The 17,135-nt window shown below is 35.8% G+C and overlaps 2 protein-coding genes and 5 non-coding genes across 7 annotated transcripts; 1 reads left to right on the top strand and 6 right to left on the bottom strand.

Annotated features, from left to right (window-relative positions):
• The first annotated feature begins 4,694 nt into the window (after positions 1–4,694).
• On the top strand, positions 4,695–5,945 carry LOC110107015. Its single transcript, XM_020837144.2, has one exon. The coding sequence runs from the start codon at positions 4,695–4,697 to the stop codon at positions 5,943–5,945; it is 1,251 nt and encodes a 416-aa protein (XP_020692803.2).
• A 4,148-nt stretch (positions 5,946–10,093) lies between these two features.
• LOC110107052 (sm-like protein LSM2) lies at positions 10,094–15,257 on the bottom strand. The gene is made up of 3 exons (XM_028696154.1): positions 15,141–15,257; positions 12,121–12,472; positions 10,094–10,257 (listed from the first exon to the last, which is right to left on the bottom strand). The coding sequence occupies exon 2, from the start codon at positions 12,418–12,420 to the stop codon at positions 12,139–12,141; it is 282 nt and encodes a 93-aa protein (XP_028551987.1). The 5' UTR covers positions 12,421–12,472; positions 15,141–15,257; the 3' UTR covers positions 10,094–10,257; positions 12,121–12,138.
• LOC114579970 lies at positions 13,609–13,722 on the bottom strand. Its single transcript, XR_003701255.1, has one exon. It is a non-coding gene; the product is annotated as a small nucleolar RNA Z278 (small nucleolar RNA).
• LOC114579971 lies at positions 14,103–14,216 on the bottom strand. Its single transcript, XR_003701256.1, has one exon. It is a non-coding gene; the product is annotated as a small nucleolar RNA Z278 (small nucleolar RNA).
• LOC114579969 lies at positions 14,319–14,409 on the bottom strand. Its single transcript, XR_003701254.1, has one exon. It is a non-coding gene; the product is annotated as a small nucleolar RNA Z223 (small nucleolar RNA).
• Positions 14,511–14,598, bottom strand: LOC114579975. The gene has a single exon (XR_003701260.1). It is a non-coding gene; the product is annotated as a small nucleolar RNA U36a (small nucleolar RNA).
• Positions 14,839–14,979, bottom strand: LOC114579976. The gene has a single exon (XR_003701261.1). It is a non-coding gene; the product is annotated as a small nucleolar RNA snoR134 (small nucleolar RNA).
• Positions 15,258–17,135: the final 1,878 nt, after the last annotated feature.

The raw sequence follows: 17,135 nt of genomic DNA, 5'->3' as shown, positions 1-17,135 counted from the left end.
TTTAAAAAGATAATGAAAAGTTTTCTTATTAAGCTATTCTAAATTTAATTTATTAACACATTTTAACAAAGTGCAGAATCAAAATTTTCTATAGCTGCTTATTTCAACTAATGGAAAGACAAAACTTGGCATAGTAGTAGTCCGACAAAAACAAAAAGCTTGAAAAAAAACCTAAATCGACTCCAAATGACAAAGAACAATACATCAACCGTTCTCCAAATCTTTAAGCGAAATAGAGCAAAGTTATAGAAAAAGTTGACACAGGCGAGATTGAATAAAAGATAGATCAGATCTGGGAGAACGGAGAAATAGTTGACGCAGGCGAGATTGACAGCAGAACTAGATAAGAAGTGAAAGTCCTAGACAACCTAAAAATCTATGAAAACGACAGTCAGAAAGAGAAAATCGGTTGTGATAAAAGCACTCACCTTCTGCGGTGAGTGAAACTCGGTCCCGAAGAAGTGAGAGGAAGAGAGCAGATATCGGAGGCGGAGGAGTGTAGCTCGGAGTTGATGAAGGAAAATGCCTGTGAGAAGGAAGCCGGAGGCGAAGGTTATAAGGCCGAGCTGATGCCGAAGACTTCCTGGTTGGAAGGGATCTCTTGGCTTGGCGAACGAGCAAGACAATCAGGGAAGAAGATGTGAACCGTCGAATGAATGGTAGGGTTTTTTATTTCTTCCGTTTTGTATAAGCTTCTTGAGCCGTTCGATCTTTAGCGAAAGCTTCAAAATATTTCGCAGATGAATCGACCGGTTATTGTAAACCGGGACCGGTTTTACGGTTTGGCGGTTCGACCGCCAGTTCACACGATTTCGAGTCGGTTCTATGCTATACCGGTTTTGAAGAAAACCGGAACCGGCCGGCCGGCCGGTTCGCGGTTAAACCGGTCGAACCGGACGGTCCGGTCTGGTTTTTAAAGCCATGCTTTCAGCAGTCAATTACCATCATTTTTTTAAAATTTTACATAAAAAATTATCTTTATTTATTTTACATTAATCCAAAGTTTGGATTTCAAACAAATTTTGATAGTAATATATTAGTGTTGAATCATAAAAAATTTATCTTGACCAGGCACAAATCTCGAGTCAAAATTAAGTTGGAAACTTTCAACTTAATTTTGGGACTATCTGAACTTTGATTTCTGCAAATTTATAGTCAAAGTGAAAGTCTCGAAAATATAAACCTAACGATACTAAATTCGTTTCAATTTGAGTCCAAATAGGTTTAAATCAAAGATCTGAAGCGTATTTTGAATGTTCAATTCATAAATTGGATGACCAAAAAGTTTTCAAACATGACATGCTTATAATCGAATCGAGAGGCTTGACAAGAAGAATTTAACGAGTCCAAAATTGTCAAATGTTGACATCATTAAGGCAATCAAAATACTTAATAAATTGTCCATGAACAAAGGAGTTAATATCGGCCATCTATTTAAAACACTCCCAGCACATCCTTGATCTCCTTCATATTTACTGATAATGTCACTCTAAAAAAATTATAAATAGTTCCCTCATTTGTTATTGAAAGAAGAAGCAAGATGGGGAAGCAAGGAAGAGAGATAAACTAGAGTTTTCTTACCGCCAAAGTCCTCCTCGACCATTGTCAGACCATCGATCGTAGCCGGACTTTCACTCAGCCACTGAATGACGTCGGACTTCTGCTCGGCCGCCAACTATTGCTGCATTTACACCTAGCCACCAACCATTGCTTAATTTTTGCTCGGCTTCCAATTATTATTAAACTCATACCCAGCCTGGTAACGTTGAGCTTTCACCCAGTCACCAACTATCATTAAACTTACTCCCGAACATTGATTATCATCGAACTCCTCCCCCCCGACAATAGTCCCCTGTCGATTGCGATTCTTTCGATCACCTTCACCAAACTATAGTTCTTCTGACCTCCATTGCCAGAAAACTATCTTTTTTACAACTACCGCCCGCTAACTATAGTCATTCTGACCTCCATCGCCAGACAATGGTATTTCTTACCACGGTTGCCCGCTGAATATGGTCGTTCTGACCTCAGTCGCTAGATAATGATCTTTATGACCATTGTCACCGGCCAACTACGATCCTTCATATCTCCATCACCAGACAATGGTCTTTCTAACAACTGTCGCCCATTGATTATGGTCTTTTTAAGCTCTGTCTCCAGACAACGGTCTTTCTAATCACTGTTGCTCGCTGACTACAGTTCTTCTGACATTCGTCACCAAACAACGATGTTTTTGACCGCTGTCGCCCGCCGATTATGGTCCTACTGACCTCCATCGCTAGACAATGACATTTCTAAACACTTTCGCTAGCAACTATGGTCTTTTCGACCCCCATCATCTAATAATGATCTTTTGGACCACTGTCTTCGCTCGACTACGATCCTTCCGACCTTCGTCGCCAGACAACAGTCTTTCTAATAACTATCTCCCGTCGACTACGATCCTTCCGACCTTGGTCGCCAGACTATTATCCTTCCGACCTCGTCATCAGTCAACAGTTTTTTTGACCATTGTTGCCCGCCGACTACGGTTCTTCCTACCTCTGTCGAATACGGTCCTTCCTAACTCCGTCATCACACTACGGTTCTTCTGACCTCCGTCGCTAGAAAATGGTCTTTCTGACCACAATCGCCTACTGACTATGGTCCTTTCGAAGTTCATCGCCATACTACGATCCTTCCGACCTCCGTCTCCATCACCATGCAATTGTCTTTCTGACCATTGTCGTCTGCCGACTACGGTCCTTCCTACCTCTATCACCATATTATGGTCCTTCTAACTTCCGTTGGTAGACAACTGTCTTTTTGACCTCCGTCACCCATCGAATACGATCCTTTTGATCACCATAACCCGACTTCGATCTTTTCGACTTCCGTCGCCCGTCGACTATGGTCATGCTGACCAAACAAATATGTCAATATGGATTCTTTTAATTCCCACCATGTAATTCACTTTATATGATGTATATTTGCTACATCAAGCCAATGCCTTCTTTACAAGGAAGGGCCTCATTTGTAATTGACTGCAAAAATCATTCAAAAATTGGATCATACTCCATGATTTTTACCTCTTTTCAGGGGTTTCCACGTAAAAACTATAATGTATTTTTGAACACTACCCTCTCTTTTATCTGATTGTGTGATGTATTTCCGTACAAACTTAACACATTAAACATTATATTTCTCTATCGCTACGAATATTCCAGGATGCAACCAATATAATTTTTTATACATAATATTAATATGAAAATAAATTTAATAATTTTAAAAAGCTTTTATAGGATTTACACTATACTGTTTGTCATTTTTTATTTTTTAAGTAAATTTAGAATATCTGAAAAGTGATAATTGGTAATACTCTGTTACATATATCGGAAAGGCCTTTATATCTTAAGTTACTTTGATATGTGGCTTCCTACTCTTACAAACAAGACGAATTATTGTGTCTGGTCACCGGATGTCCGGATATCCAATCCGATGACGCGTCACTCAAATACACTGGGTTCCGCTACATTTTGGTGATATGACGACACCGGACGCAATAATTTGCCCACAAACAAAGCATATTCTCCTCCAAAAGGTTACCTGATTTTGTTAAGAGCGCATTTTTTTTTTTTTTTTGAAATAATTTTTCAGCACAAAGTAATAAAATTTTTGTGTTAAAAAAGTAAAACTTTTTTGCTACGTGGGAAATTTTTCTTATGATTGACTTGAGCTTCTTTCGGACAATTTTTTATGATTTTTTTTTAAAAAAAATTATTTTAGAAAGTTACTGTATTTTTTAAAAGATTTATTTTTTTAATATTATAAAAAAAAATTTCCAGCACAAAAAATTATAAAAATATCAAAAAATTTAATGATTTAATAGAAATTATGATTGTGATCTAAAAATAAAATAATAAAAAATTTTCCCAAACAAAATCTTAATATGTACACTTCTAAATAAAAATTTTCAAGCACTTCTCTATCAACATTTTTTCCAATGCTTTGTAGGGGCTGTGGTTGTGGAGAAATTATTATGTGTGAAGATCGGATATAGAACACCATCCAAAAACTAGTTAGAATACACCGCGTCAGCGGAATCAAGTAATACCGAGTCGCGATACCGAGCATAAGATGATGTGGCGCATTATGGTTGGTCTCCGGACGACACTCGGCGTCTGCACTAGTGTCTTGCGGCACTAACATTTATAAAAGAAAAAAATAATGAACCAATAAATATTAAACGGTCAAAAAGATCAATCTAATAACATCATGCAATTTATTTCATGAATAATTATACATAAACATATTTTATAAATGTTTATGTAGATCAGATTACACATTGTCAAAATTTTATGTCATTTAATTTATATAAAATATTTTTTCAATAATTAAAATTTCATTAAAAATTTTAAACGATTATGAAGTAAACTAATCATCAACAGTCGGAAGGTACAATTAAAAATTTTTTGGGTCCAAAATATAATTAAGATAACATCATCCGTTAAATATCATCGGAGCGTCTTCGTGGGGCCGTTTTTCATCCCACGGTCAAGATTCAACCATTTCCAACGTCTACTTTTGCTTCCAGTTCCAACGGTAAAAATTTTGAATTACAAAAATCAAACCTCTCTTCCTAACGACAGCGAAATACAAAAGAAAACATATTTCTTCCCAAAATCTCAAAAAATCGCATTCTAATCTCCAAATCAATGAGTTTCTCAGTCGACGTCCCCAATCTGAAGATTTGGGACAACGCCGCGTTTGACGATGACGATCCTGCCGGAGCAAAAGCAAGTCTTCCCCTGCAACCGATCTCCCTTAACATCTCAAATTGGCCTAATCTTGATCCGGGCGTAGAGAAATCATCAAAGAAGCCTTGCAAGCAGAATTTCGGAGAAATTCCCAACGACGACAACGTCGATGCCGAGATTGAAGAACTCGAGAAAGAAATCCGGCGGCTTTCTCTGAAACTGGAATCTCTACGCACCAAAAAGGCCGAAAGAGATTTAAAGATCGCCACTGCACGGCGTGGGAGGATCGTGCCGGCAAAGTTCATGGAGCAAAAGCCGCTGCCGGCTTCGAAAAAGATGGAAGGATCTCCGGCCAGACTGCGGCGGAGAGGTTTCAGCCTTGGGCCATTGGAGATTCATGGTAGCGTTGGAAAGTCATGCTTCCAGAAACTTGAAGGTATCAAAGAAGAAAATACCCCACCAAAAGCTCGGCCATTTCTAACCACGGCCAAAGAAATCCATGGATGGAAGAAGGATGCTTCGAGATCTGGTTACAGGCGAAGAGGCGAAAGCCTTGGCCCTTCGGAGATTGCTTTGAATTCTCGATCTCGTTTACCCAGTAAGCTTCAAGAACTTAAAGAAAGAAAGAAGAGGCAGAGCTTGAGTGTCAGTCCTAGATCTCGAAAACCATCCATTTCAGCTATATCCGATTTAAGGAAGGGGATTGCAACAGTCAGTGCTATGAGAGGAGTCAAAAGAGAGGATTTCATCTCAGGAAGCCTCAAGCCCAAGGAACTTTTCCAGGAGAAACAGAATCCAATCTCCTGCAAAAAGTCATTGAAGAAAGCTAAAGTGAGGATTGTTGCAAGCCGTTTTAGTCTTGCTAGTGCTCATAGCGAGGAACCTGAAAACAAACGGAGGAAGTGGTCTTTACCAGAGCCAGACAAGCGCCCCTTGTCTCTGGGAGAATCATCAAATGGATCAGAAGCTGAGAAAGAGAGACAGGAAAATGGTGAGCCGTTGTTGATTGCGAGCTCTCCTCCATCAATCATGAAGATCGCTACTAAGCTTCCAAGGATTAGAACATTCAGGAGCATGGCTGAGAGCCCAAGGGACTCCGGATGTGCTAAGAGGGTGGCTCAGTTGATTGAAAATAAATCTCATTTTAGTATGGAAGATGAACAAGATAGTCTGGTCTCCACCTGCAATTCCCTGAACTTTGAAGAGTAGTACAGATGGTGAGCTATCATATATGTTTTGAATTGGTAATACTTTTAATGGTTCTCTGATTTCTTTTGCCTTAAGAAGTGAATACTTTGCTTGGAATAGATTGTTTTCATTCTCGGTTATTAGAAGTGGATCACATGAAAGAATTTTATGCTGTTAATATACTATAGTGGCAAACATTTACTGGATCCCTCCATCTCTATGGTTCTTTGATATCGTTTCCTTTGCATCCTGTGAATCATGATGTCGTTGTCCATTTTGCATGGAAAAGACGCAAACACAGCATGTAACTTTGGGTTCTGTATTTAGGAAATGATGTTCCTTTTCATTATATTGAAATTGATGCTTTGTTAAATAGTAGACTTTTATTTCCTTGCCCTTTGTTAAATTCATAATTTTTTACTAAAATGTATGCTGATCTAAGAAATCTATTATAATGATCTAATTGAGGGTTGACCAAAGATTGGGTAAATAGCCCATTTGATGCAACACAAGAATGCGAGATTAAAGAAAGATAAGAAAGAATGAAAGATATTAGAAGGTTTATACAGATAGTCACCTTTACAAATATTGTATGATTAGAATGTCCTAATATTTCCTACTTTTTTAAGTAGTCCTGAATTTAATTTCGGAAGTTTCCAATATATGCCTGATCAAGGCAATTTTTTGTTCAAGTTTCATATTTATTTTCATGTGATCATTATTTTTCTTTCATTTCCTATATTTGTGTTAACATGGAAAAAAAGAAAATAGTTGTTTGCATGCTTGAATAACTTATTGAGACATTGCATAAAAATTTTAATGCTTATCATGTATTCTTGTATGGGCCGGCCACATCAAGGACAATCTTTTTGTTTCATGAAACCTTGGATGGCCATAGAGGTGGGGAACATAACTAGCGTTACTATGAATATTTGGAGTGAAATTGAAATAGCTCTCTATAAAGACTCCTAATTTTGGCCTTTAATTTAAGGAAATGAAAGTTAAAGAGATTAATGTTTCATATTCTATGATTCATGTATTTTTTTGGTTGGCCATAAAGATTTATTTAGATGACTTTTCATGTTCTTATATAAAACTTTGTATTCATATGTCTTTTCATATTATCTTTAATGTTCATAGTTGTAAAAGTTTAGGTTGTAAGTATATCTTTTGGAATACAAATCATATTTGAAGAAATGTTTATTTTTCTTTGGGGTTTATTCGGTTGCAACTTCTTGAACTTAGGTGTGGTCATGTTTGAGTTTTTATTATCTTTTTATTTTCCAAGCTTTGTTTACTTATTCTATTCCTCACATTCACATTAAGTCATTTGGAGCTTTTATCTAGGTTCTAAAACTTTTCTCCCCTTATTCTTCCTAATTTATGTCAAGATTGTCTAAATCCAACTAGTTTGTCCTTACTCAACTATGCCCATCATATTTTTTGTAATAGCCTAAATTATCCATAGTGATGATGCATCATCAAAAATTGATTTGATAAAAAAATTTATAAAAAAAATCAAAAATTGATTTGATCGGGGAAAAATATTTTTTTTTTCTCAAAACTTTTAGTGATAAATATCAAAATCTCTATATTCCATTTAACGGACTTTGAAATATAGTGTATATATCTATTAAAAAAACCATTTTTTGTATATATTAAATATTTCTTCTCAAGCCTTTCAAAAATTTTAAAATGCTCAAAATCTCTATCATTTTTATGATATGTTAAAGAAGTTAGTAGTGGGATATAAACCTTTTTTATTCCATCATATCCTCCCTAGAAATGTGTAGTTGAAGAACTTGGTCACATTTCTCTCTCCATTGATAAAAATCTCCGAGTATACATGTGCAATCTTTCCTCTCGATGTTGACGAGTTATAAGTACTACATTCTCCACTCGTGTTGTGGGTGGGTCCGCACTCCTTAATGATCTCGTTAGTTATGTCCTCTGGTGATAGGGATGAATTTATGAAAAGTGTGCTCAAAGAAGTCCTTATTCAGTATGACTTCCACCAACACAATCCTTAATATTTAAAAAGGGGCTCAGATACAAGTGTGCTAGCTATAACTTTTCCTCTTGATGTTGGTGAGTTGTTGGCATTGCCTCATCCATCTATATGGTGGGTAGACCCGCAATCCTCTGTGGTCTTGCTGGTAGCGTTCCTTTATAATTACAAGGATGAAACTATGGAAAGTACAACCTCTTATATGTCCTATATACTCTTGGGTGACTCTTGTTGTTGCTCTACGATCACAGACGATCATACTTGGTGACTACTTCTCTATAGGACAAAAAGTGCCAGAGAAATTTTTCTTAGCGAGTTTTAATAACTCTATCAAATTTTTGGGTGGTTGTAAAGTAAAGGGTGGTTATAAAGTAAATATGTACTTGAATGGCCCTTCTCAAGTCTTGAATAAGAGTTGCTTGAGTGATAGCCAGCTCCTAATCTTTCGCATCTAACATCTCCCTTCAAATTTTGACAATGAAAATTCACAAAAACTTGCCTCTTGTCTCAATTTCAAGAATGATTGCGAGCTATTGAGAGACTTCTAGGTGCTCTCAAAGTTGGTAATAAATATCTTATTGAACTCGACAAAAGAGATGATGAACGCCAAGTAGAAGGTGCGAGAATCACTCGAGGACCTACTCCTTAAAGGTGATATAGAACAGATCTTTAATCCAATATTGATGTTTATAAATGTGATGGTCGACTCAAAGAATGCAATGTGTTTGGTAGGATCTGACTTTGAATTTCATTGGCATTCTGACTTATACAATCTCTTTGGAGAATAAATTTATTTGGTTGTAGTTCCCACTCACCGAGGTAGAGAAGTGGATTCTTCGTTAGCAGTAGGTTTCATGCACATGGACTGAAATACATACATAATGTGTTTGGTTAAGATTTTTCTTTATAAATAAGATGCTTTCATAAAGTTTGGTTAAGATTTTACTAGCTTTATCAATGACAACATAATATGTAGCACAATCCAGAGTTTACGAAGCTATCAATTAGGCTCCTCCTTTTTGTGCATATTTATACATTAGCAAGCATCTAATAAAATGACTAGGCAAATAAAACAGCTGAAAGGATCTCACAATTATAAGGGTAAAATAGAAGCCAAAAACTGCTCAAGAACTTTCTTATCAGTAAATTGAAAGTGCTAGAGATAGTAAGCATAGATGTTCAAACCTTGATTATCATAGTGAGACGATTAGAGGAGTTGGTATGGCAAGGCTGTTATGCGTGGAATCTGATTGTGTTGATCAATTTGATTATTTTGTTATCTTGAATCTTAAAATTTGTCGTGTGCACTACGAGGTGCGGGAGGTTTACCCCTTGCATGAATTTGGGTGTTTTGTACTAAAATTATTTTATGTATAATGCCACGGCGCTGTGTACCTGAGCGCTTTGCTGTTATGTTCATGAGCATCCTAACACTACGAAACAGACTAAACAATCATTTTTCTCCCTTGGGGGTTATAGCTTACTTTCTATTGTATTTTCTGAATAGTTAGACATTGAAAATGATGTGTGAAGAGAGATCTGTGCGTATTTCTCTCAATTTTCATAGTGAAATTCTTGATTTTGTGTCACTATATAATTTTTTTCATATTTTAAAATTTTTGATATTAAATCCCGATGTTCTTTATTTTTCCATTGCTTTAACTTTCTTACTTGCATCATTATCTTGGAGTTTACTCATCTCATCATCCCCCTAGAGCAAAATACAATAACTAAGAAGGTTTAAAATATTTCCTAGTCTCCTCTCTTTTTGCTTTCTAGTTTCTACTGATTCTAAGATGAAGTTAAATTTTCTAAGAGCTCTTGGCTGTTAATAAAAATTTGGCAATGTGGGGTAAGAAAATTAAAACTGAAGAGAGAGAGAGAGAGAGAGAGATTAGATTTTTGCTCCTAACTCTCTTTACACAAACTAAGCCATCCTACCGAATTATTATAAACCATATATTCATTCTGTTTCTACAACCATTCGTTTGAAATGGCCTCATAGAATAAATTGGGTAGTAGTTTTTTCATCTCAAACTTCCAGTTATACAAATCAAAATCTCCAGAATGACAGTAACATCTATTGATTGCCAAAACTTGAAAAAAAAAACATTAAGAAAAGATCCCTTTTTAACTACTAATGAGCAACATAATCATACTATTGACAGGGCAACATAACACAACGCATGATATAACCCAACTGTTTCAATTACATCAGCAATACCGTTAAAAGCAACTAAGCTATGTTTTCTTACAAAAACTAAGATTGCTACTGAATTTCCTCGACTTGAAACAATAAGTCAGGTGTTGAAACATTTAGTATAGATTTTTGCATTAAAGAAAAAAAAAAAGTAGTTAAAAAAATGAAGATGAGTTTAAAAAAAAAATTCTATTAATTATTTTAAAAAAGAATATGTATCAAAGTAAAATCCAACTCAAATAACTTGATAAAATACTACATGAAAAATGTAAATTACTAACGGGATTGCAAGTAGAATTTTTCTTTACGTCGAACGTTCAGACAGATTTCTAACAGATTCCCGACGAAATATTTTCGATTTCTAATAGATTCCCGACGAAATATTTTCAAGGGACGAAATTTTTTGTTAGACAAGCAGAAAATAATTATATTAAATATTTATAAACTAAGTAAATAATTTTAATAATTTTTTTTAAGTTTCAATAATTAGTTTAAAAGAACTAATAAAAAATTGATAAGTATTGCTAAATAAATTACATTGAATTTAAAAAATATTCAGGCTAAGTTCCAGCGGTGGGAAGAGCTCCAACGGTGGTCGAGGAGGAGATGATTCTCCCTTTCTCTTTTCTCTTCTTCTTCTTCTCTTCTTCCTCTCTCTATTCACTTGAGTCCCCTTTGTGAAGAATGAGGGCTATATTTATAGTTTTTTTTTGGAGTGAAATAGCTCGTAAATAGTCGTGAGATTAGGGGCGAATAGGGAATGGACGAATGGACGGCCGATATTGAATCCTACGATCAAGCACCGTTCGTTAGACATTTGAAGGCCTTAGTGATGTCAGAATTTGGCGATCTTGGGCTCGTTGGATTTTTCTTGTCGAGCCGGTCGATTCGAGTATAAGCTCGTTAAAATCGGAGACTGTTGGTAACTCAAATTGTTGTTTGAACCTTCCAACAACGCTTTGGGTCCTTGATTTGGAACCATTTGTGCTCGGATTGGGTTGAATTTGGTGTCGTTGGGTTTGTATTTCTGAGACGCTCAGTTTGATTGTGAGTTCATTGAAATCGGAGTTTGGGTGCTTCCGAATTTAATTTTTGAAGTTTTCGGGTTGGGTTTTGCATCGAGATTCGTGCCCAATCAAGATAATTTCACTATAATGTATCAGTTGCAACATAGGGACAAAGTCCTAATTATGATTAAAAGGTCGTAAAATGAAAAAAAAAAAAAAATAATTCGTACCCCTTATTGTTTTTTCCTTATGGAAGTAGAAGCTTCAAATATGACTGAAATCTAAAATGACATCAAGAAGCTGGTAGATTGAATCTAAAATATGTTGATTTCACTTCAGACAAACTTCAGTCTTTGTTCTATCAGCTTCTAATAATTTTGGAATATATTTAAATAAGATTTGTAGAATCTTAGGGAAATTTATAGCTGCTGAAGTTTATTTCACTTCAGACGAATGATTTTCCCAATGCTTCACCATCTCCTCTGGAATGCAGATCGATTGTGAAACTGAGAAGCCGCTAGATGTTTAGTATATGTGAAGGGTACCGAATGTCAGAACCGAGATTTGCGCTTCTCCATCTCCTCAAGAATGCAAATCGATTGAGAATCGAAGACGCCAGTAGAGTTTAGGTCCGTGAAGGGTACCAAATGCCAAAACCAAGATCAGCTATGTTGCGGACTAGAATATACGCGGCGGTAGAGTGAAAAATATAACGTCTTAATAATATACATATATCCAGCACACCAACAGATAATTAAGAGAGAAGCACCAGAAACTTTTTTACGTGGAAAATCCAAAAAGGGAAAAACCACAGGGCCTGGCCCAGATGAGATGTTTCCACTATATCTGGATTAGTTACAAAATTTGATTTGCTCCTTTACTTTGAGATGCTGGAATTACAACAAGTTAACAACAGACTAAAATCTACCGATGATTGATAAACCGGCCAAAATAAGACAGTGGTTGGAAAAATTACAATAGATTATTAATTACATCAGCTTAAGCCCCTCGTGCTTCTCTCCTTGTAGCATCATGAAGAATATCAATGTCAACTCCATCAGGCGGCAGCTGAACATATCTAACTACAGATCCTCTGATGAAACAATTTCTAACAGAAAGCATATGAGGGTACTTCTCTTGGTCCACAACCCGAGTATTTTCTAACTTTATGTTCAGATATTGATCGACTGAATGGAGAATGCCTCTGATTGCTAAGTCATTCTTCAGCTCAACTGTGACTTCCTTCCCAACTAGTTCTTTGAAATAAGAGAAGAATAGCATCTCTCTCTTCAATATGTAGTAGGAAAGAATTTCCCAATCTTTAAGCAAATATCTGCTTTATACAAGGAAAAAATCAGAAAACAGTCCATAGAATACTTTCATATCATAAAATTTGAAATAGATGCAGCATTTAGGACATTTCGTGCCATTTTTACTCAATCAAACTCGGTGAAGGACACGAAAAAACAGATTAATAAACCGCTGATTCATGCAAAGCAAGAGGATTGCTTCACATCAATGCCAATTGAACTTCTAGGAAGAAAAAGGAAAACTTAAATAGAACTGCCAAGAAAAAAGCTTGAATATAACTTCCAATTGAAAAAAATATATATGAAGCTTTAATGACATGTACACATGAACACAACAATGCAAAGATGCAATTTTCAGGCTCAAGAACAAACAGAACAGGTCAAATAGAAAAATTTACAGTTGCATAATCATGTTTAGTTATCCTCAGAAAGTTTTTAATACATGGGCTTTTGCTCCAAAATTCTCCAAAAAAAAAAAATTCTCAGAAAGTATAACAGAGTTTTATTTTTTGGAATGTAAAGAGTACGAGCAAAAATTAGATATTAGGATATAGGCGACATTGGATCTCACGTCCCTGACAACTTGCAACTAAATAATAATATTGGCACATTAAACACAACTCTCTTTGGCCTATTGGTTGAGAGAGTTTTTAATACATGGGCTTTTGCTCCAAAATTCTCCAAAAAAAAAATTCTCAGAAAGTATAACAGAGTTTTATTTTTTGGAATGTAAAGAGTACGAGCAAAAATTAGATATTAGGATATAGGCGATATTGGATCTCACGTCCCTGACAACTTGCAACTAAATAATAATATTGGCACATTAAACAAAGACCTTCAAATGGTTTTGTAACATTAAAAAGAGGCCCACTTAGAAGAAAAGTTATGTATTAGATTTGACTTATGTAAAAAAAGGTAGAGGTAGCCCTAAAAAAATTGGTTAGAAAATATTAGAAATGATCTTTATTTATTAGATTTAAATGAGAATTTGACTTTTAACTCGACACAATGGCGAAAAAGAATTCATGTAGCCAACCCTATGTAATAGGATAAAGGCTTGATGTTGTTGTTGTAGTCTTGTTTATGTACTAATTAGATCATGACAATAGCTCAATCTACTGAATTAAATTGAAGGAAATCTATTTTAGATATAAGCAACGCCTCAGGAAAGTCCAATAATATCATTTGGATGCAGTAGTCCAAGGAGGTTCTCCCTGATAAACAGGGTCTTGAACTTTCTACACCTCATAAATTTGGACAGCACATCATCAGTTGCTGCTTGATTATAAATTGAGAATTGTTTGTAAGAACTAGAAAGGGCTAATAATCATGTCAAACTCAAAAGCATAGCTTCATTTGAGACAGACTTTCTAGTTGCTTCTTAAAGAAGCTTTCTAATATAAAATTTATAATTTTTCTAATTAAAAACTGCTTTAAGAAGCAACAAAACAGCCATCTCAAACAAAGCCTTACTCTATATATACAGCTACAAAAAGACTCCAATATAGAGCCTTGAACTTCCAACACCTCAAAAATTAGGAAACATAATCGGCTTCAGCATTTTCTTAGAGATCAAAATACTGTAAAACCATTGACAGAAATAACAGAAAGAAAACAAATAGGAAAAACAACTCAAGAAATATATTAGGAAATGCCTCAGAAAGGTCCAATAATGTCATTTGAATATAGCAGTCCAAGGAGGTTCTCCCTGATAAACAGGGTCTTGGACTTGCAACACCTCAAAATTTTGGACAAAACATCATTGGCTACTGCAGCTTGATAAAAAAAAAAGGGCACTCCTGAACAAGTCAAAGGAAAGAAGAAAAAAAAGTATACTTCGGAAGAGAAACAATAAGAAAAATACTAAAACAAAGGCTCAGTTTACTATCAGCTCTCTTTCATAAATTTTCAGAAGCAGAACTGACATTTTTAGCTGAATATACTATCTTCATTGCCATATGTTCTTAAGAACTCAAAAAACAGAAAAACAAAAACACAATCATTCAACATAAACTCTCATGTGATAATAAATTAACAAAAAACTACTTTTTAAATATAAGCTGGCTCATATTAAGAAATTCAACCATTGATTTGCAGTATACATCAGCGATTATGCTTCAGAAGCGCGGGTAATTTTTAATCATCGCCAACATAGTCCATTGCATAGATCAAGGAGGGTATATAAAAACATATTTACCAGCCTTGCTATATATATAGAAAAATGAAGGATCAGTTCATACTGTAAATCGACATAACAGACAACAAGGCGTAGAAATAATTTTCTTTCTCTTAATCATGAAATGATTGTCCCATCAGGTGTGGAGATCCTACTGTAAAACGTGAGGAGAGTGAAGAACTATGAAAAATAAGAATTTTAAACAAATACAAAAAATTTAGCCGTTGCTTTGACACAGATCTGTCAAATTAACAACGATCAGAACTGCAACACAGAACGGACGATAGCTCTTGCACGAGCATTGGGGCTACCTTCGTCATGGGGTTTCGGAACAGCCCGGGGTGCACCGTGCGAGAAAGGGATACAATAAGGACTCAAAAACCCATTTTTTTTTATTATTAGTCGCAAAAACCCTAGACCACTGCAAGAACCTAGAGCAGGGATCAAATAAAGAGATCGAAGCTTTCAATTCATGAACAGAAAGACAAGCTTACAGTGCGAAGATCGATCGTTACCTTCTAATTGCGAAACCGATAAAGGTTCTAGTGCGGCGAGAACGCAGCTGAGGTTGAAGGGATTGTTCAGCCGCTGCTATTAATAGAATTTTCACAAAACCCTAGCCCTAATACTGGAAACAACTGGCTGATGATCCAACGGCTAAGAGTCGATCTTTTTTCTACTTCCGTATTGGGTTCAGATCAGAGCCGTGAATGTGCTAGCCACGCCTCTCTGTCATATAGAAGTCAGTACGTTGTTTAAAAATGTTTGCAATATGATTTTTTTTTTCTTAACGTTTAAGTTATTAAGTAAATCACATATATAAATTTTAAATATATAACCTCAAAATTCTCAACTAACATATCAATGTGAGCGATGTATGACTTCACATTTCATATATCTTATCACGTTTCTGGTTAAACCCCTTAGATAAAAATAATAATTAATTATTAAATATTAAATTAAAAAGCAGATCATCCCCGTTAGGAGATGATCCGGTCGACCTAGCATGCAACCCACACCATTTGCATGGACCGACACTTAAGGCTGTCACGAATTGCCAAGGGATTCGAACTCGGTACCCGGCCTTTGGCCAGCCTGTTCATCACCACCAAGACAACCTAAATATTGACTGGTTAGAATTTCATTAAGTAACTTCAAAGTTTAACGTGCTCAGACAGGAACAATCTTGATATGGGCAATCTCCTTGGAAGTTATACCAACTAGACAACCTCTTGAAAAGTTACACAAATGAGACAAAACTTTGATGTCATTAGGCCAAAACAAATAATATATCGATAGTTAAATGTTTGAGTTATTACATAAAGGTACCAAAGCACTACGAGCCGAAAAATGTGATCTAAGTGTCAAAATGAGATGCCATGTTAGTCACTTGTTTGAACCTTATGAGACTCATAATTTGAACTTATAAAGGTTACCTCTAAAATCTTATCTAACTCGTGGGTGATTATGGGATAATGATACTAATAAAGACATCAATTATTTAAGTGGGAAAAATTATGAAACCGCTTAAGTGAAAAGAAGCTAAAATCTTAAACATCGAGATACTTTTTAGTGTAATGTTTGAAATTTCATTAAGACACTCTAAAGTTAAGTGTGCACGAGCGGGAGCAATATTAGGATAGATGACCTGGTGTAAAGTTATATCAATAGGATAAAACTACGACATTATTATGCAAAAGCGAGCAATATTTCTATACTTAAAAGTTTGGACTATTACATTTTCCCTGATACTTAACTCACACATTCCTTCTATAGTGGGTACTATGCCAAAAAACCTTAATATGACAACTTAAGCATATATTTTTATCACTCTCACTAATATGAAAAATATTGTTCTCAAATGAAAACTTCTTGTGATTCCATTATCTCTTATTAACAACATTAAGGATGTAGTCTCTTTGTTGACACGTCGTTGCTGTTCGGCTTCGTTGATTCGCAGGTGTAGAGATTGCGCGCGTCGCTACTTCGGTTCCTTCATGGCTGTTCGACTTCACTCCTTTCGACTTCGTTGATTCGCATGAGGTGTACAGATTGCGCGCGTCGCTACTTCTGTTCCTTCATGGCTGTTCGACTTCGCTCCTTCGACGACTTTCCCTTCTTATCGGATCGGAAGTTACAACATGGTTCCTTCGTGGCTGTTCGACTTCGCTCCTTCGACGACTTTCCCTTCTTATCGGATCGGAAGTTACAACATTTTGATCGGAAGCAAGAACAGGAGCTCGCTGGTTGTGAAGTTAACTTTCTCCCTTTCGCGCGCTTCTAATGTTAAATCCCGTTAAATCCACCGAACCGAGGGATTTAGTAAATCCGGTATTTAAGCCGTAAATCCGTAAATCCAGGATTTACGGAATCCCGGGATTTAACTCGCGCACAAAAACCGTTTGGCTGGATTTAGCATAAATCCGACTTAAATCCCACGATAAATCCGATACCAAACAGCCCCTAAGGCTTTATTTGGAACAGATTTTTTTTTGCTTCTTAAAACAATT

Source organism: Dendrobium catenatum, unplaced genomic scaffold, assembly GCF_001605985.2.
Source record: "Dendrobium catenatum unplaced genomic scaffold, ASM160598v2 fragScaff_scaffold_716, whole genome shotgun sequence".
In the NCBI taxonomy this organism is placed as follows: Eukaryota; Viridiplantae; Streptophyta; class Magnoliopsida; order Asparagales; family Orchidaceae; genus Dendrobium; species Dendrobium catenatum.
This window is presented reverse-complemented; position numbering and strand designations above follow the sequence as displayed.